The sequence below is a fragment of the Pholis gunnellus genome (genome assembly GCF_910591455.1).
Source record: "Pholis gunnellus genome assembly, chromosome: 5".
Lineage (NCBI taxonomy): Eukaryota > Metazoa > Chordata > Actinopteri > Perciformes > Pholidae > Pholis > Pholis gunnellus.
The window spans coordinates 25,791,634-25,812,201 of NC_136531.1; the positions used below are offsets into that span (position 1 = coordinate 25,791,634).

At 44.8% G+C, this 20,568-nt stretch overlaps 1 protein-coding gene across 1 annotated transcript in view; it reads right to left on the reverse strand.

Moving 5' to 3' along the window:
• The window catches only part of LOC306696616 (sodium/potassium/calcium exchanger 3-like), a gene marked incomplete at both ends in the record, with an annotated part of 42,291 nt that overhangs the window by 1,398 nt on the left and 20,325 nt on the right, over nt 1-20,568 (reverse strand). Inside the window, 14 exons of the mRNA XM_079160277.1 lie at nt 360-425; nt 666-778; nt 936-1,050; nt 2,459-2,625; nt 2,726-2,996; nt 4,401-4,561; nt 5,163-5,296; nt 5,400-5,453; nt 5,568-5,593; nt 6,265-6,339; nt 8,118-8,221; nt 9,050-9,134; nt 10,020-10,094; nt 19,485-19,561. Of these exons, the coding sequence (XP_079016403.1) occupies nt 360-425; nt 666-778; nt 936-1,050; nt 2,459-2,625; nt 2,726-2,996; nt 4,401-4,561; nt 5,163-5,296; nt 5,400-5,453; nt 5,568-5,593; nt 6,265-6,339; nt 8,118-8,221; nt 9,050-9,134; nt 10,020-10,094; nt 19,485-19,561 (1,523 nt within the window). The remainder of the gene's footprint in view (nt 1-359; nt 426-665; nt 779-935; nt 1,051-2,458; nt 2,626-2,725; nt 2,997-4,400; nt 4,562-5,162; nt 5,297-5,399; nt 5,454-5,567; nt 5,594-6,264; nt 6,340-8,117; nt 8,222-9,049; nt 9,135-10,019; nt 10,095-19,484; nt 19,562-20,568) is intronic.

Sequence of the window (20,568 nt, forward strand, 5' to 3'; positions counted from 1 at the left end):
ACGTTTCTAGAAGTCCTATCTCAACATGTCGAGTGACTTCATGTGTAGTGATCTCGACTCCATTCTGACTCTATGGGGGAGGCGAATGTCTGATTTGACATAGAATCGCTTGGTTTCTCCCAATGAATCATGATGTAATGCCTGTTTTGGTTTACATATCAACCTATTAATGACACTGTTAATAGACATTTGAAAATGACTCATGTGCTTTCAATTAATGTCCTTAGTGTGCATGAATAAATCACTATGTATTCACAAATGAGCAGGACCACCGGAGCAGCAGCTTGGCTGTAGCCTCTCAAAGGGTAAGTAACAAAAACAGAAGGCTGCTGTTACAAATCTGTAAAAGTGTTACTCACTGTGACGAATACCGAGGCTAGCAGGAGTCCAACCGAGAATATGAGTCCTTTGCTGTTGAGATGGATCTGAGGAGGTCCAAACACACATTCCATTACACCTCGTCCAAATGTCTTTTCTCGTGTGAAGTGCAATCAGCAGGCTAATTAACACATAATGTGTCCTCAGTGTGAGCTGCTAAACAGTGCAGTGCCCCCATGAATATTGTGTGGGTGTGTTGGAGTACAACTCCCTCATTGCACTGAATATTACAGACTATTGTCCCCGTCCTTCATGCACACAGCTCTGCTGAGCGGAGCGGCACTCACGTTGGAGCCGTAGTCGATGCAGAGTGTTTGTAGAGTCCAGGGCAGACCCAGGCCCACCAGGATGTCAAACACATTACTGCCTATGGAGTTGGAGATGGCCATGTCTCCCAGACCTGAGGCAAGGAGAGCAACACTGTCAAGGTCTGAAGTATACGTCAAGAAGAACAACGCCTCTCCTCCTCCCAACAGCATCAGCTTTGTTTGGCTCCAAACAGGGATTGATTTCAACTTCCTGTGTCTGTGTGTGTGTGTGTGCGTGTGTGTGTGTACCTTGCCGTGCGACTATAACACTAGCCATGCAGTCTGGGACGCTGGTGCCTGCTGCTAGGAAGGTGATGCCCATGATGACGTCTGGAATGCCCAGAGTGAAGCCGATCACAGTCACCTGAAAGCAGACATGTACTCCTCATATGTGGCTCAGCAGTGCAACGATCATCTCACACAGCAGACCTGTCTCCACAGAGCAGTGTCAGCACTCAGAGGTTCCTCACAGCATCATTCTGCGTTAGGGGAAACTCTCTGGCTTACTAATCAAACTACTCAGACGAATCAAATCCAGATCACAACTGAAACACCTGGAATTCAATCACAGTAGAGTAACTAGAGTTAGTGAACGAGGAACAATCCTCCTGCTCACGATTACTACGTCTCCTCTGTCACCATGGAGACACTCTGAGTATAGATCTGCTCTCTCTGCTTCATAGAAAGAGCATCTTTTAAAGATGTTCATTAAAGGACTAAGAACAACACCAGTCTCACTGAGGGACTGTATGAAGAACAACTCCCCATACTTATTCATATTTATAGCACAAAACCCTTCTTCCATATCTTAAAGGAATACAACAGTATTGACTTTGTACATGATGTTGCCATTCAATTTAGAATGTCGTGCTTCTATTTATATCTCACATTTTAAGAGGAAATATGAAAATGATTATATAATAATAAAATGATTATTCCAGTAACAAGAGCTACTAAATGAGCAGCTGTCACTACATTACTGAAAGAGGCACTCTGAGGCTGTATACTGACCAATAATATGCTTTCATTCTCTATCTCATCTGTTGATCCTGTATGAGCAGCTAGTTGAAGCCCTGAGACAGATTTCAGTCCTCTGCATGTGGCCGAACACCTTTCTGATGTGACTATTGAGTCATTTCACTCAAGAAATCAAAGATTGAAAGATCAAATCCTTTTTGTGCAGTCCTCAAACTAACAATAAAATCATAGTACCTCCCCGTTTGATGGAGTCAATTCTAGCAATTAAGATCAGAGGTCTCATGACAGAAACTGCACACTGAAAATTCTACAGAGGCAATTCCTAAAGTCATGTCTGTGTCCCATCCCGGCTCAGAGCTCCTGTCTCATCCTAACTCAAGAGACCTTACTACACTGTGGGTCTGATTCTTCAGTCGGCCCTGTCCTGTCCTGTCCTGTCTGGATCTATGTTTAGGATGCACAGAATGCATCTCTCACTTGTCTCCGGCTAGCTAGCTTGCTATCATTGGCCGATCAATTTTAGCTGCGAGCATTCTGAGGCACCGATCGAGTCTGTGGAGGATTAATTAATGTTTCATATTTATGTCTTAGGACAGGCTCTATGCCATCCTAATTTGGGAAATCTTGAAGTGAGGACAGTCCTGTAAAAGATACGTTCCTATCCTGAGATTAGATGGGATTGTTTCCTAAATGCAGTTGGGAAACATACCAATACTCCTACATGTCATCCTACAGTGAGATGAGAGTTCAGACTTATGTTTCTGTAATGAGGCCTCTGGACGGACTGGACTGACCATCCAGACCATGATGTAAGAGAGGCCAGCGATCCAGAGGGTGGCGGTGAAGAAGGAGACCATGAACCATCTCTCCCAGCGCCGCTTGGCACAGTTGGGCACGGTGAGGAACAGAAGCAGGGACAGCGGCCACATTGTAAGCCACTTCAGCTTGTTACAGGCCCCGGCTAGAGGGACGGGGACAAAGACATGGTGATGGCCTCAGCTCTATACACCAACACTTATTGTCAGGGATCATTTCATTTCAAAATGTGCTCTGTGCTGTACCTGGAACTTTGAAAGGCACCAGGGGGCCGTTATCGTCACCCTCTCCCTCTCCATCCTCGTCGTTCTCGTTGTTCTCATTATCCTCATTTTCATTCTCCGTCTCGTTCCCAGACTCCAGCCGCTGAAGTCTATACCTCCCGTTCAGACCCTGCTCAGCTCCGCCCATCCCGTTCTCTAAGCCCCGCCTCCCCTGAGCCCTGGCGGCGGAGTCAGGGTCGCCGTTAGTGATGCGGTTGACTCGAGTCTCAGTGGTGTTGATCAGTCTTTGTCTCTGGGAGTGATTATAGAATATCAGTACAGACAGCATTAGAGGGACAGTGCTATGAATCACTATAGATAATAATGATAATAATTATATCTTTATTCATATGGCACCTTTAAAAACAGTTTACAAAGTGCTTTGACAGACAAAGCAGCAAAAGTGAGGCAATAAAACAACACAGTGAGGCCCAACAAAGCACGACAACGAAGGTAAGAGTTAAACCGGATAAAACAGTCCATACCATAAAAATAAACTAAGAAATGAATAAAATAAAATAATTTAATAAAATCAACAAATAAAAATAAAACAATAAACCGACGACATCACATAAAAGCCAGTCTGTAAAAATGTGTTTTAAGAAGTGATTTAAAAGAGATTACTGATTCTCAGATCTCCTCAGGCAGCTCGTTCCAAAGCCGAGGAGTCCTGATGGCAAAGGCACGGCCACAGACAGAAGGGCCCCGCCCGAGGGTCTGAGGCTGCTAGCTGGCTCACAGGGGGTCAACATTTCCTCTATATACTGTATGTTGGGGCCAGACCCATCCGTGCTTTAAAAGTGATCAGTAAAATCTGAAAATCAATTCTAAAATGAACAGGGAGCCAGTGTAGATAGTAGCTCAGTGTTGGAGATATAGGCATGTCTGCTGCTCTCCACTGTGATGCTTCTAGATTGCACTCAGCCTGTGCTACATGGTGAATAGACGTTATTTCTATAGCACCTTAACATTTGAAAAAACTCAACATGAAACTGTGACCCGGTTACTCAACATAATCCACAGACCTTGTTGTTAGATGTAGAACTATTTCCTTTCTGTTGAACTACAACAGAGCTAACTGTATCAACGTGCAGAAGGACACTCGATGCTGCTAGCTCACCTGGTGCCACCGAGCTAGCTAATGCTACAGCTCAGCCGAGGAGGACGCCATTACAGTACAACATGTGGCTCTGTCTCTACACTGCACTACACTGATTCAAAGCACTACAGGTAAGAGCACCAATGTGTCTTTTTGATTTAGGTTGAGCTGTCCCTTTAAGCTAGGACCACAAAACGTCCATTAAGACATGTTGCATTGCTGTAGTGTAGCATGAATGCTATTGTGTGAGTCCCAGTTAACGACTCAAGTTTGTTTTTATTTATTTATATCCTAGAAATCAGAAGAGAAGCCTCTTCTATTTGTCTGGAGCAGAAGTTGATATTCTTTTCTCCTCGTTCAGTCAGTTTGGTTTGGATTAACATCCAGACTGTAGTCTGCTGCAGACAGGTGTCTGAGAGGAAATCAGAATTAGTTCCACTCCCTCTCCTGTTGAACCCAGACAGGAATATTTAGACTCCGGGACTCTTTCAAAGTAACGTCCGTTGACCAATCAGCTTGTGTCAACTCTTCCCAGAGTGTGGTGTGGTGGACACGTACCTCGTTGATGAGCATGCGAGAGGCCATGGTGAGGCGGGTTCTGGGGGAGAAATGACTGGTGATCATGATCCTCATGCCGGCCTCAGAGAAGGACAGCTGGTGGGGGTACGCAGACAGCAGCTCGTCCACCATCAGCACAGACGGCTTACAGTGGAAGTTAGCTGGAGAGAAATAACACACACACACATACACACACACAACATGAGCTGACTGCAGAGCTGATTGGTTACTTCTTAATCCAGCACAATTAGACATCAGCCAAAAAATGAATGAGAGAGCAATTCAAAAAAATATATTGTCTTATTATTAAAAGAAAGAAAAAGATTTTTTTGCACGGTCTTCTCTAAACGTATTAGTGGGTGGGCCTGTGTACTTCTAAATAAAACCAGGGCATAGCCAAAGGCATCTCTGGTAGGGAATCACGAGGAGGATTTACAGGCAGACACATCCGTCTGCACGGTTAGCAGAACCACATGCAGGTGAATCCTCGTGGTTCCTCGGGGGCAGGTGGTCATTTTGAAGTGAATACTGACTCATTTACACACTCTCAGAGCGAGACTCAGAGTTAGTTTAGGAGTGACACTGGCTCGGCAGCACGCTGAGGATCTATGCTGGCAATCATCCTAGGACAGGCAGACAGACCGTAGTCCACCAAGTCATCCTTACTGTCTTATCCCGGAGCTGAACACAAAAAGATGCCTTTCTATTTATGTAAGTGTCAGACCTACAGAGTCCTGTGTAAAGCAGAGCAGATGGGGCTACCTTTTGTGAGCAGGACTGCAGTAGCGTCACACGTGACGTTATCCTCCAGATCAGTGCTGCCGGTCAGCCCGTTGGACAGATTCACAGAGCTCCCCTTTCGACGGTCAAAGTAGCGATGTGCCTTGCCGTTGAACCTGGCAATGACAGACGATGAAGACAAGGCCACAATGTTTAACAACTGAAGGCAGCTAATCAGTCAACTGAAGGCCTCAGCCGTTCCTGATGATGACCACTCACTTCATGATGAGGATGTAGACTGCATACATGAGAATCAGGACAAGAGACTCCCACCTGCACACAGACACAAGGTCAGCAACATGTTTAGTCATTCACCATATGTATGTATATATACACACACACACACACACACACAGGGAGAGGGAGAGAGATCATGTGATTACTCACCAGCACACCTTCTCATCGTAGATGAACTAAAGAGGCAAGAGGACAAAGAGGACACAAAGGGACATTAGGTGGAGGCAGTGAAGCATCTACTCCACCAGAGGACGTGACCAATACAGAGCTCAGACAGACATTCACTGGGTTTTATTTTGTAAGCAGTGACATCCTGAAGACATGGATCACACTGTGACTCACTGCCACAGATCGCCATGGTGACATATGAAGGAACACATGAGCCAATCAGATTTGACAAAAAGAAAGCTACATTTTACTCGAGTAAAAGTTCCCAAGTATTGTCAGCAGAATATACATGAAGTATCTAATGTCAAAGTTTTCGTTTTGCAAAATGACCCAAGTCATTATATGTGTGACATTGTTGGATTGTCTTTGTGAATTGCATTGTGGGACACCATGTGCTGTTTCTTTAGTGTGCGCACTGAGCTCATTGAGTGGACGTGATTTGTCTCTTGTCTTGTGTGAACACAGTGCATACTGAAGCACCAGACACAGCTTCATTCTCATGATTCTCCACACAGACTACGTTTATACAACCAGACACACTCTGTCCACATTAACAGTTGATGAAAGGCATGCTGGGTATTCAAACCATAAACAGGCCTCTGATGCTTCATAGTAAGTATTTCTGCAGTCAGCACAACCTGAATCCTGTTCTGTTGCATGTGAGTATCTAAGCTCTTACCACAATGAGGGCCGTGATAGAAAAGGTGTAAAAGGTAGAATCTCGGAGTAGAGCCCAGTGAGAGAGCTTCACTGCCTGCAAGAAGAAAAGAGACAATAATATATATACAGTATATGCAGCTTTAATTCAAACACTTTAATAGCAACACTTATCCTTGCTGGAGTTCATGCAGCTCTGTGACATCATTACCATGCTGATGTAAACACAGGAATCACAAGTTACCATCCTACAAAGACACAATGCAGAGCCCACGGCGCAGTGACTCACGCTGTAACACTCTCCCACACAGCGCTCACACGTAAGTGTAGGGTCAGAGGTCACATCTTCAATGAGCCACTCCCAGCTGTGGAATGGTTTGCCGCTGCGAGGCGGAGCAACGTTTAGAGCAGGGGTCCCCAAACTTTTTCCTGTGAGGGCCACATCACTGAACATATCGTTTGACCTAGGGCCCGATTATGGGGGGGGGGGGGGGGACGACTGTTGCATCGTGCGCGCGGATCGGGGCGGAACACCGCCGTGCGCGATAAAGAGAGCAGGGGAATTGAAAAAGCGCGACCATGTAGTGACAGACATGACATGCCAAGTACTCGTCCTTCAAGCTCCCGTCTCTCTGCTTCTTCTTCTTCTACTCTTCTACTTCTACAGGGTGCGCGCATGACAGCTCTCATCTCGTTCGCCCCCTGGTGGTTGGCTGATTCAGGAAGCGTTTGATTTGATATGTAGCAGAGCACGTATTTTAAACGTTAATATCGCAGACGATCATGCTCATTTACTCGTGGCAGCCAAAATCGTGATCGCGATTAAAATTCGATTAATTGTGCAGACTGAAAAAAAATCATAATGCGTCTCTGGTATTGTTCAGGGGGCCGGACCAAATGTGGAGGCGGGCCGCATCCGGCCCGCGGGCCGTAGTTTGGGGACCACTGGTTTAGAGCATAACAGAGATTTGAAAATGTTTGCTTGTACTCTTGTTTCCCTGAACAATCCTGCTTTGTACAGGGAACCTGCTACGATCAGCCAGCTAATGGTAACAAACAGGTGAGGTGCAGTGGCCCCGTCCCTCCGAGCCCCGCTCCACCTCTCATTATCTCCCTGTGATTACGTAATGCACTGTGCATCACTGTTTGAGGTCCAGTGCGTACACTCTTCAGAGCAGAGAGCTTATCCTTGCACTCCGCTCATTTCCATGTCCCTGGCACGTCCGATAGCATCAGAGAGAGGCTGCACTGCATTACGTTATCTCTGTATCTCGCGCAACACACAGTGTTGAGGATGCAAAGCAGAAAAAAAAAGATATAAACGACAGACGGATGGGATATTGTTCATGTGGCTGGTCAAGCCCGTCGAGCACAGAGGGGAATATAGGAAGAGATCATCAAATGAAAAGTTTCCAATGAGTATTCAGGACGTCTTAATCCTAAGCTTTGTTCTTTGAGAAAGTCACATGAAATATAAGACAAATCTGACTCACACTCATGAAAACATGAAACAAGCAAAGGTTGAAAACAGCATGAAATATATGAAGAAAATCTACATTATGGGGTTTACACATGGAGCGGATTTCCTCTGAAGATGTATTTTGGTGCAGTCGGGCTCATGGACTGATGTGTGCATAAATCAACACTGAGTGTGCGTGTGCGTGTGTGTGTGTGTGTGCGTGCGTGTGCGTGTGTGTGTGTGTGTGTGTCCTGCTTCCTTCTGCAGAAACATATACATGAGTACTTTCTCCCACTTTGTGTGTATGTGTCTGAATATTTAAAGGTGACATTAGACTGTTGGTTGCTCTGTGTGAAATGCCACTGGGTCAGTGTGAGGATCAGCTGCAGCAGTGTAGCGCTGCGGTGACATCATACCTGGCCTGCGAAGAAGCCACACACACCGATGATGCAGAGGATGTTGAAGACAGCTGAACCCACGATGGTCCCAACACCCACGTCACCTTTGGTTATGAACACCCCTGAGGACAGAATGAGCCAGCACAGACACACGCGCACACACACACACACACACACACACACACACACACACACACACACACACACACACACACACACACACACACACACAGCATCAGGACTCCATAGAGAGCACACATGATGTGTTGTACACTACTTGACATTTCCAGTTGCAGCGCAGTGCTGACAAACAGATGTCCCATGTAGGAATGCCATGTTGGTCATGGAGCTCTCTCTCCCTCTCTTCTTCTCTCCCTTGATGCAATGTTGTTGCTAACACACATGCAAAAACTGTTTCATAAAATACAACAGTGTAAACAATGTAAAATAAACAAACTGGCAGTAAATTGGTTGATATTTGGAATATTTGGTAGAGACTGAGGTTCTAAGATTACAAATGGTTTGCCACAAGGTGTAATTTCAGGCCCATTGTTGCTTGTATATATTTGTGATATGTGCATCAGTAGACAACAGCAAAGCACATTTTTATGCAGATGATACCATCCTTTATGCAAATGCAGCATCTGTGGAGCAAGCTGTGTCAAATCTTCAATGTGCTTCTGACTGTGTGCAGAATTGCATCAAATTGGTTCTAAATGAGTCAAATATATGCTATTTACAAGGTCAAGGAAGTATTGAACGTGTCACGGATTACTAATATCTGGGCATTTGGCTAGATGAGAAGCTCTCATTCAAAACACATGCGCTTGAGCTCACAAAGAAGTCCTGGATTAGGGTGGTATATGTATTTGCAATACACTGAAACAACTCGACACCGTCAACCACAGCTCTCTACGTTTTTAGACGGAGGAGGTAACTGTGGTGAGTACCTATGATGGATGTGAAGAGCTCAGGAGCCGAGCTGCCAGCGGCCATGAAGGTAGCACCTGCTACGTCCTCGCTGAGTTGGAGACGCTGCAAGAGACAAAAAAAACAACCTTGTATTTTAACATGAAACAACAGCTGCCATTAGAAATGCCTAACCGCTAACCCTGACCTCTAACCCCGACCTCTAACCCTGTGACCTCTAACCCCGACCTCTAATCCTGACCTCTAACCCTAACCTCTAACCCTGACATCTAACCCCGACCTCTAATCCTGACCTCTAACCCCGACCTCTAACCCTGACCCTGAGCCTTGGCTGTTCATTCTGATCTACTGAAGCTTGCGTATATCCCACTGTGTCAACACACTGTGAACCTTTGATTTTATCATTCAATGTCAAAACCTGACGGTGAGTCAGTCTGGAAGAAGGAAACTGGATTTGTCAATTAAAAAATATTTCTATTTTTTTTTTCAACTTTGCTTTTTACTGGGAGCCAGCAACACCTTGTTTATGAAGACATACACATGAATACATTTAGATACACAACATATCAACAGTTAAGTATACAGTTACTTGAAGAACGCCTGGGAGAAAAGAGAAAGAAACGGTTATAAGAGTGCATGTATGATTTGTGACAGATGTCAGATTAGCTGAGTTCTGGGCTGTTGATCTATTTAAGGGATAGTTGAGATGTTGTGAGCTTTGTAAATATATCTATATCTAAATATATTGTACACTTGATTCTTTGTAGTGTCTACAATACGTCCGACGCAGAACATTGCTTTGTTCCATCTGCTGTAGTAAAACACCGACCATGAAGAATCTCAACCCAGCACACTTCAACACATCACTACTTTCCCTTTATCAAATAATAACTACAAACTCTTTAGTGGCTTATTCAGTCTTTAATATTTAACGTCATGTTTAAGATTTGAAATCAAGTGTATAGGAACTTTAAAACCTCATATTCATACCTCACACAACTTGTCCAGCGAGGGGACGAAGTAGTCATCACAGACGAGGGCCAGGGCACAGAACATGTAAATGGTCTGTAGAGAGAGAGAGAGAGAGAGAGAGAGAGAGAGAGAGAGATCTGTGAGCATGAACATGTGGCCTGCTGTCATCTAAACATATGATATGATAAGTCCACCCGTACACAATATAAGTACATTGATATTTGTAATTGGGCTAGAACAAGTGATGCTGGTTACCACCTCCCATGTCTTCGATTGCTTTTTAGTCTCCTTTGAATGAATGTCTGTATCCCCCGGATGGAAGCTCTAACTGCTACATTAAAGTTTGATGTCATGAAACACGAAGACAGGGACTCAAGTTATCTAAAGCTAAAGATCCGTTAATCCAGTGCAGTGCATTAACGGATCAGACATATAAAAACATCGTGAATAACAGAACTGTGGGACCACACTATTTACATTTTTAAGTTAAGTTAGTTTTCTCATCTAAACATGCTGGCATCACTAAAGGATGATGGTGGCTTTTTCTTATTGCCCGACTGAAATAAACTGCAAAAAGCAACATGACTTGTTACCTGGAATGACACTATGGGACCAAGTGAAAGAACAACATGTGACATTATAAAGCCATATTTCTTTCTTTTTCATTTTATACAACCGTTGGAAGCGTTAAGGTGAAGATTTAGTTTGACATTTAACCATATATCTGAATGCTAGAGCCTATCAGCAATGGGTGTGTTGGTGTTTAGAGGGACAGTAGTAATGTGTTGAAGTGTGGTTGTATGAGGATCTTCTCTACTACAGTAGATGGAGTTTGTAGGAACAGACAGGAGTACCAGCACAGGAGCAAATCAATGTACTGCTGCGGACATATTTTAGACACCTAATAGAATGAATACGTACGCTATATTTAGAATATTGTTACTGCTTCACCTTGTTGTGAGACAGCCCTTTGTGACAGGGAACTGAAGCCCTTATATCCATCTACTTTGGTGTTTTACGGAGTTGGTTCAGGTTCACCAAAGTCGCACACTAACACTAACTAACTAACCGATGGAGGCAGCAGTAGACCTGTGTTCTGTGGGGTGAAATTACTTTTTTTTGTCAAAAGGAGTCATGTGGCTTCAGTATGTTGGCATTTTGGCTAAAACAGGTTTTGATGCTGCCGCCGTCCCCAGCAGTACATTGCTTTGCTCTGGAGCTGGTACTCCTGTCTGTTTCTCCAAACTCCATCTACTGTAGTAAAACACTATGAGAAGAACCTCTCACAACCACACTACTAAACATCACTACTGTCCCTTTAAGAAGTTTTCTTGTGTTGCTTAACAGCTCTCGTTTGCAGTATTGTTACGCCCCCTGACTTAAGGTCTGCCACGCCCCTCGCTGATCACTGAAGCACCCACACCTGAGAGTCCTCATCTCAACAGTGGAGCTGAATATCAACCCCCGACTCCAGTGGCTCCCGGCCCCGTCTTGTTCACTCTGGGCCTGTGGCGCTGTGGGTTTATTGTTGCTGCTACCAAGAGCATTTGTACTTAATGGAAGCTTTGCAGGGGTTCTCTGCCTTTTTATTTTGTAACGTGTTCTCCTGTTTTGTGGCTAGTTAGGGAGTTCAGTATTGTTTTGTTTGTTTGTAGGCCAGCTGACCTCTTCTTTTCCAGTTAGCGTGGGGGTTTTTGTTTGTTATGTTTGCCTTAGAGACCCTGACGGCTACGCTTCTGTATTTAGTGTGTTTGTTCCTGTTCGGCTACACTGGTAATAAATGTATCTAATTGCCGCTGCCTGATCCTCTTGGTTTTTTGTTAAACTCTTGCCCAAGTTTTCCATCACCTTTTTATGTTACTTCCTGTGTACCCCTCTGTAACAAGCATGAACATTGGATTTGGATTTTTATGCATTTGCGTTTGGAAGTATAAATGAAGAGTAGAAAGCTCAGGCAGCTTGTCCTGATGCATGCTGTTTATTATACAGACAACATTGTTCAATTACCTTTCAAATTCTTACCACTACAATGTGTGTCAGGATTCACTAAGAATGTAAATACTCTACTGAAAGCTTTTTAATGTGTTCTTTCCCTGGTGTATTATGCAGAAAAACTACCAAACCTCTATTTGGCATCACAGAGCACAAAAAGCAGAGCACGGAGAAGCAGAGACAGACTGGAGATGAAAGACAGACAGCGATGATCAAGAGAGAACGGCAGGTAGTGACGACAGACTGACGGGGGATGTGTGAACAAAGGAAATGCATGAATATCTTCACACTTTGTAATGATGAAGCCTTTCAAAGGAATGACACAGAGTCATTGTTCCTCTTGAGTCACATTTGTGTGTGTGTGTGTGTGTGTGTACAAGGCTCACTGAAAAGATTTGTTAATTCAGGGCAAGCAAAAGGTCGAAGGTCCCAGGTAACCCTGATAACTGGGTTTAATCTTGATTCAGATTTGCGGTGGATATGGAGTGAAATATGTGTGCAACATATATGTAAATGAGTGTGCATGTTTAATGTTGCATGCAGACACCGAAGGCCTTAAATCTGGAGTTGTGGTTTTTGAGAGCAGAACTTTTCTTAGAAGTGATGACGGCAGCTCAGTTGGAGGGGTTCTGCAGTACAGCAGCTGGAATATTAAAATTAAGCTGGAACTCAAAGTGTTATTATTGACTTTTCTGTTTTCAAGCTAAATCAAATACCAGTGTTGGGACTTCACCATGTGGGGGGAACAAAGAGAGAGACCTACATGTAAAAGATAAAAGCGTAAAACCACGCCAAGCGCCCATCAGGCGCTAAAATCTCACCTGAGTGTGAGATTTGGTTGAAACCACAACACTGGTGCCTCAATGGACGAGCCCCAGAGGAACCCCAGGGAAGTGACGTCACCACGACTATGAATACCAGCGTGCACCTTCACACTGTGCTGTTCTAACTGCGACTAACATTGCTAAAAGGAGGCAAAGACAATATTTGTACCCGGGACGAAAAACCGAGGTAGCAGTGCCCACCTCACTGGTCGAGCAACACACTGCCTTTTTGTGTTCACACACTTGGATCCTGAAGGAGAAACAGTTAACTTGCCCCGTGCTCCCCCACTTTAACCTGCAGAGAGAAGATCACGGAATTCCCAGATTTTAAGTCAACATTCACTGTTTTCTCCGCAGCCATAATTGGAGGATCAGTCCCCGGTTGCAGGAGAAGCTCTGCCAAACAAGTCCGAAGAAATACTCGCCGAATGCAACTCAAGTAAGGCTACTGTCTGGGCAGAGATAGTCATAGTGTGTTTTTGTAACTTTATATTTGGCTGCTCAGTACAAAGTGGGACGAAGCCAAAGTCTAGGGTATAGGGTCTCAAGTCAAGTCCAGAGTCACCATATTATCACGATACCTAAGTCACAATACCGTATTATCACGACACCTGAGTCACAATACCGTATTATCACGACACCTAAGTCACAATACCATATTATCACGACACCTAAGTCACAATACCATATTATCACGACACCTAAGTCACAATACCATATTATCACGACACCTGAGTCACAATACCATATTACCACGACACCTGAGTCACAATACAGTATTATCACGACACCTGAGTCACAATACCATATTATCACGATACCTGAGTCACAATACCATATTATCACGACACCTAAGTCACAATACCATATTATCACGACACCTAAGTCACAATACCGTATTATCACGACACCTGAGTCACAATACAGTATTATCACGACACCTGAGTCACAATACAGTATTATCACGACACCTGAGTCACAATACCATATTATCACGACACCTAAGTCACAATACCATATTATCACGACACCTAAGTCACAATACCATATTATCACGACACCTGAGTCACAATACCATATTATCACGACACCTGAGACACAATACAGTATTATCACGACACCTGAGTCACAATACAGTATTATCACGACACCTGAGTCACAATACCGTATTATCACGACACCTGAGTCACAATACCGTATTATCACGACACCTGAGTCACAATACCGTATTATCACGACACCTAAGTCACAATACCGTATTATCACGACACCTGAGTCACAATACCGTATTATCACGACACCTAAGTCACAATACCGTATTATCACGACACCTGAGTCACAATACCGTATTATCACGACACCTAAGTCACAATACCGTATTATCACGACACCTAAGTCACAATACCGTATTATCACGACACCTAAGTCACAATACCGTATTATCACGACACCTGAGTCACAATACCATATTATCACGACACCTGAGTCACAATACCATATTATCACGACACCTAAGTCACAATACCATATTATCACGACACCTAAGTCACAATACCATATTATCACGATACCTAAGTCACAATACCATATTATCACGATACCTGAGTCACAATACCATATTATCACGATACCTGAGTCACCTGAGTGTTAGTGGCCAATAACACAGCGACGCATAGTTTTTCTAAGGTGCACCGCGCGCCGCGTTTTTTATACGCAAAAAAGTTCAAATATTCTCAACTGTTCAGCGCGGAGTCGCTGCGCTCGTCAATGTCACTCTTGACCGAGGCAACCAATCAAATCAAGCAAGAGGCAGGCTTCACTACTTTACCACTGACTTCCTGTGTATTTGCCGGTAGATGTGGTAGGAACGTCATTGATATTAGCGATAGTTAATTACGATGAACTATGTCCTTTTCCCCTCCTCCTCATTCGACAGCAGAGCAACAGCAAGAGCTGGATGTCTGCACTGAGTAATCTTTTTCTCGGTATTTACATTCCATCGTCTGGTTGCCTACGCATCTCTGCTCCACCGGCTGTTGTTTGCCAAGGCGCGTTTTTAAAGCGTCCGTGCCTGTTGCCATGCATCTCGTATGATCGGCCCCATAGGAAGTTAAACAGGACATAATTCATCTGTAATATCTATTTTATGTTGCTGTGAAAACATCTCCTTCAAACAACTGGATTTATTACAGTTTCTCACCAAAACCACATTTTACAAGATTACATTTGAACACAACATAACGTTATAATTTACTTTCGTCCAATACTCATTTTCCTAAATGGAGCTTGAACGCTTTAAATGGAACCTCCATATCATAGCCGGACGGCTCCTCTCCATTGTAACAGCTGTTGCTGTCAGTGTAACTAACGTTATCTCTCCTCTTGTCGATTTGAACATGGACTTAATGTTCACATGTATTATTATCAGACGAGACAGCATCAAGGCCGATCTTCAGATCACATATTTTTAACCAAAATGCTCCCCGACTGCTGATTTAAGGCCCTTTTTGGAAGATATAAGGCTGGAGTGTTGGTTCCCTCTGAAATGTTTGGTGAGTAGCACGACTCTCAAACACACAAAACAAACCAGCGCGCACACACACGTGTTACCCGACTATCGCCACAGCAGATTTCAGCACAGACACAAACCTGTCTCAATGCAGGAATCAGGACACCATAGGTATCGTAACTTCTTTAATTGTCACGGTTATGAAACCGAGACTTATGTAACTGCAGTTAATCCCGACATCCCTAATTGAACTATTAATAGATTGTATAATAAATGATTGTGTATCGATACAATATTAACAAGCAAGGTCGAGGAGACTGCTCTCATTTATCTTTTGCTCTGGATACTTCCTACAACGTTCCAAACCTTTTTGAGGTCGTATTTATACATGGATATATTCATGTCACAGTGGACGATGGCCCATTCTCATTTCAAAAGTGTAAACGCTGTTCTCTTCACAAAGCCAAGTACAGCAACACCTGCTGTGAAATGACAGAGTACATTACTTTAAAGGTTAGACATCCCAGGAAAATAGTTTGTGATGATATACTGTACTTTGGGGTTTTTGTTATTAAGCATTAAAAGCATCCCAGAAAAGGTTATTTTCATTTGCCCCTCTGCTGCTGGAAAAGGCTAACTCAGAGGGTGGCCACGCTGTAAGCAGTGACATTGCCTATAATGTCAGAAATATCGTGGAAACCCAGTCCATTCTGTAGTTCTTAGTGCTCTGTTTATGCACAGCTAAGTTCCACTGAGACGCTGCACTGCTGGATGAGCTTTCCCTACAGTCGACCCTGCAGAGACCGTCAGCACTGCACAACATGGGTCATCGTGTACTGGAACATTCTGCCTGTAAGACTGACGGCAGAGGGGCTCCATCGGAGCCATGACCTGGCTTATTGATGCATGCTGAGCCATGCTGGAGAGGCCAGGGGGGCTGATCATGCATCAGCTGAACCAAAACTGCTAGAGGACAGGAGAGGAGAGGTTTGGTTTTTAAAGTCCCTTTATTTCACTATTGCAGTGAAAACAGAAAACACACTAAAACATCACTTGAAAAGCAAAAAATGGGAAAGATAAAAAAACTACCAATAAATCAATCAAATAACCAAATTAAAGAACCAAAGAACAAATAAACAATCAATTACAATGATCAATATGTTCAGAAGTTCCCCACCAGCTCTCCACCAGCAACCACTGAGCATAAAATGCTCCCAGTAGTCCATCTGTCCCTGAAGGCCTGTATATTGTCCACCGTCTGGTAGTAGGCGTGTTCCATCCTGAGTCAGGCTTTCAACAGTCCCTCCAGAACTTTCACCAGCTCCTCACTACCGGCAGCCCGAGCCCGATTCTTCCGTGTCAGCCTGATGGCCAACTTGGCAGAACTAGATAAAAAGTTCACCAGTGTGTGGACAGCCTTCTTTTTTTGTGCAGTATTTTGGAAAGAAAAGTCTTCTACAAGACCCTGAAACCGTCTTTTTAAACATTCAAAGAGTGCTGATAGCCGAGGACACTGAACAAACGAGTGTTTGACAGCAGAAAGAACACTCCTCCCCAATGTGTGGATCCAGGTGTGCTCGGTATGTGTTTGTGGCTATTGCCCCATGTACAACCCTCCACTGGAGGTCTGCTGTCCGCTTTTCAACGGGCAGCTTGTACAGGCACCTCCAGCTGCCTTTTGGGGAAACATCTGGGCCAAAGAACTCGGCCCACCTCGACTCCTTCAACCCTGCCAGAGAGCGGAAGTTCACAACCTTTACGCAGAACTCCCTCCCAGTTATTTTTCTGAAAATCCTCAGAGCCTAAAAACACACCCAACACCTTTAAACCTCCTTTTCCCCACTGAAGACCTCCAGGCAGGCGAGGCACCGTCTGATGTCTCCATTGTCCCACCAATAAGGCTTCAGATTCTTCCCAGTTCACCCGTGCAGATGAAGCCCTCTAATAAAGAGACAAAGTATCCTACAGACATAAACCATCTCCCTGGTCCCTGATGAAGATGTTTTATATCTTCAGCATACGCAGACACAGCGAGGGGACGACAAAGACTGGAGGACCCAGGCAGTGACAGACCACTGAGTCGACTTCTCAGCCTACAAAACAGAGCCTCAAAACAGAGGCTCAAAAGCAAGGCTGTATAGTTGCCCCTGAGATAGGACAACCCTGCCTTATCCCTCGCTGTACAGGGATTGGTCGACTCAGCCCAGCTCTCATTTTTACCATGCATTCAGCACCACTGTACAGCAAACCCACCCAAGCCAAAAAACCATCACCAAGCCCAAAAGCCCTGAGTGCAGAAAACAGATAAGAGTGATCCACCCTGTCAAAAGCCTTCTCCTGATCCAGTGAGACAATACCAACATCTACATCATGGAATTTACCTACGTAAAACACATCACGAATGAGGAAAATGTTGTCCATAGCCGTTCTATCCCGGATACAGTAAGTTTGGTCGCTATTTACAATTACTTCCACGTAGTCTCTTAGTCTGTTGGATAAGGCTCTGGAAAGCACCTTATAGTCAGTACAAAGCAGGGCCACTGGTCTCCAGTTCTTGAGAAGGACCAAGTCGCCCTCCTTGGGCAGCAGGGAAAGTACTGCCTGCTGGCATGAAACAGGAAGTGATCCTGTTTTAAAACATTCCAACAAAACCCAATGCAAGTCAGAACCGATAATGTTCCAGAACTGCTGAAAGGAGTTCGTGGAGAGGCCGTTGATTCCCGGAGTCCTTCCTGAAGCCATCTGGTTCACTGCAGCCGTCAGCTCTTCCAGCGTCAGCTCTCCGTCCTGCGTAGCCCTCTCTGCTGGACTGAGCTGGGTAAGACCTTCCAGGAGCTCCTTACGGCTCTTTGTCAGCAGACTTGATTTTAGCGGTGGCGTTTGAGGTGTACTGCTGGCAGAACACACAGATCTGTGCCTTTCCGACCTCCCATCACTGCTTCAGAGAACTGAAATACTGCTGCCAAAGAACCCCAAAGCTCTGACAAAAAGTGATGTCCTGCAGAAGTTTATTATTAAAATGCCAGTGGGAGTTAACCCTTTCACCCAGTGAGGTTATCAAACCTAAACTGACGAGGTGGTGGTCGGTGAACCCAACTGCATTGATTGTGCTGTTTTAGTCTGGAACTGTGAGAGATGTACATTCTGTCCAGCCTGGCTGCACTTATCATGTTGATGCTGGCCCTTGTTTTGTGAGTGTTTTACTCTCAGATCTCAGTGTGTGATGACGTTGTTGAGACACTGAGCTGACTGTGGGTGTGGTTCCTCATTATTTCGGTCTATGGTGAAGTCTAGAGTGCAGTTGAAATCCCCTCTGATGATCAGTTGCTCCTGATGGCAGCTCTGCAGTTCGTTTTGCAGCATAGTGAAGAAGCGAGCTCTTTCTGGCCCCTGATTCGGTGTATATATGTTCACGAAGCAGTAAAGCGAGCTCTCGATCTCTGCCCTCACCATCAGCAAACGACCCTCCACCACCTCAGTGACAGACAGAACTGTTGCATTAGGTGCTGTTCTAAACAGCACGGCTACTCCGGCACTAAGATTGGTGCAAAACCCACCTGTCTCTGCACCAGATCGTATGGACTTCTCAATGTCACTGAAATATTCACTTACTTTTGCAGATCTTTTGTAAGTTACATCCAAAAACAAGTTTATTTCCTCTAATGAATACAGATCAGTGCTTTTAATGCACATTTCAGAATTAGATGCAGTATCTGATTCACTCTCATCCTCCATGTCCTCTCCTTCACAAGACAGCTGGCTGTAATGTAGTCTCATTTTTGAGAAAAGGCTCAGTAATTTCCCCAAACAGCAGGGCACTGTAATTTTGAGCAAATGTTACTCAAACAGGAGTAAATAGGTGCATTAGGTGAGGACTATCTTCAGAGGTGTATTAATCCACATTTGATACTTTAGTATCAGCAGGACGGAGTATGTTTGTCTGGGTCCAGACCTGGAATACGCCCACTCCAGTTTAAGTCCACTGATTCGTCAGGCATCGGGACATGAAACAGCTGTTTCACGATTAAAAAGTAATCAACGAATAAGTGCAGCAGGGGGACTAATGATTATCCAATCAGAGCCAGGGGCGGGACTAATGCCATTGTCAAGCCGTCGTCAAGTCAATTGCAGAGCTGAATACTTAAGAGGTAAACTTACACACAGGACATGCAGGGCCACGGCTCCCTCGGTTCTCTCTTTGTTGGTGAACAGGTCTGTGGGGAACTCGTGCAGAGCTGGAAGAGAATGACACAATGTAGGGTTAGAACAGGGTGTGTGTGTATACATATGTGTGTTTCTGCAGTGTGTGGACTTGCCCAAATGTGTGTGACAGTTTGACTGTGCCCTGATTGTGTATGAGCAGGAAGAGGAGACCAGGGACATAGAAAAAGGGAGCACAGGAGGACAAAGTGAGGACAAAGTGAGAGAGAGCACTGCAGAAATAGAGCGAGGGGCATTCAGGGTAAGATGGAGAGGGTGGTGTGTGGTGCAAACTCCACTTCTCTGCATGGGAATCCAGGGAGTGAGACTCAGAGACAAGTTGGTACACAGCGAGAGTGTGAAGGAAAACAGAGAAAGACGTGAAATGACGGAGCTTGGTTTAAAACGTTATTCTCCCCCCCTCCATGACTTCCTGACTCCCTCCTCCACTGCCAAGACCAGTGACAGCAGTTGGCTGCCTCTCCCTCCCTCCGTCACCGAGTCACCCCAACATCATTTCAGGAAAGAAAGGCTGGAACCAAAGTGAAGCTTTGACCAGATGATGGCGCAGGACGAAAGGTCAAAGGCCAAAGTTACTACAATTTGTCCCGAGGGGGGCCTGTATGTCTTTTCATTCATCCAGTAGTTGATAAACAGATGTATTTCAGTGTGGACCAACTATCCAGCCGTGCCCCCCTAGCATGGCCACAGAGTGACAGGAGACAAGGAAACACAAGGTGACTTCCAGAGAGCAGGATGTCTTCTGCATCACTCAGGCCCGCTCAGGAGACAGGGAGGTGACCCAGAAGGGAATGAATGAATAAACCAAGTTAGTAGTTTATCATTCCACCTACCTTTGGTCTTATTTCAGCCTAAACTCCCTCGCAAAATGAGAGCAGAGAGAATAGTTCACTTCTCTCCCACTGCTCTCACCCACTCTCCCCCGTTTTTGTACTACGTTGACCTATTTGCATCTCCAGCCCCCTCGCTGTGTTTGAGCGGCTGCAGTCCTCCTCTGCACTGTGTTCCACTGCTAGAACTT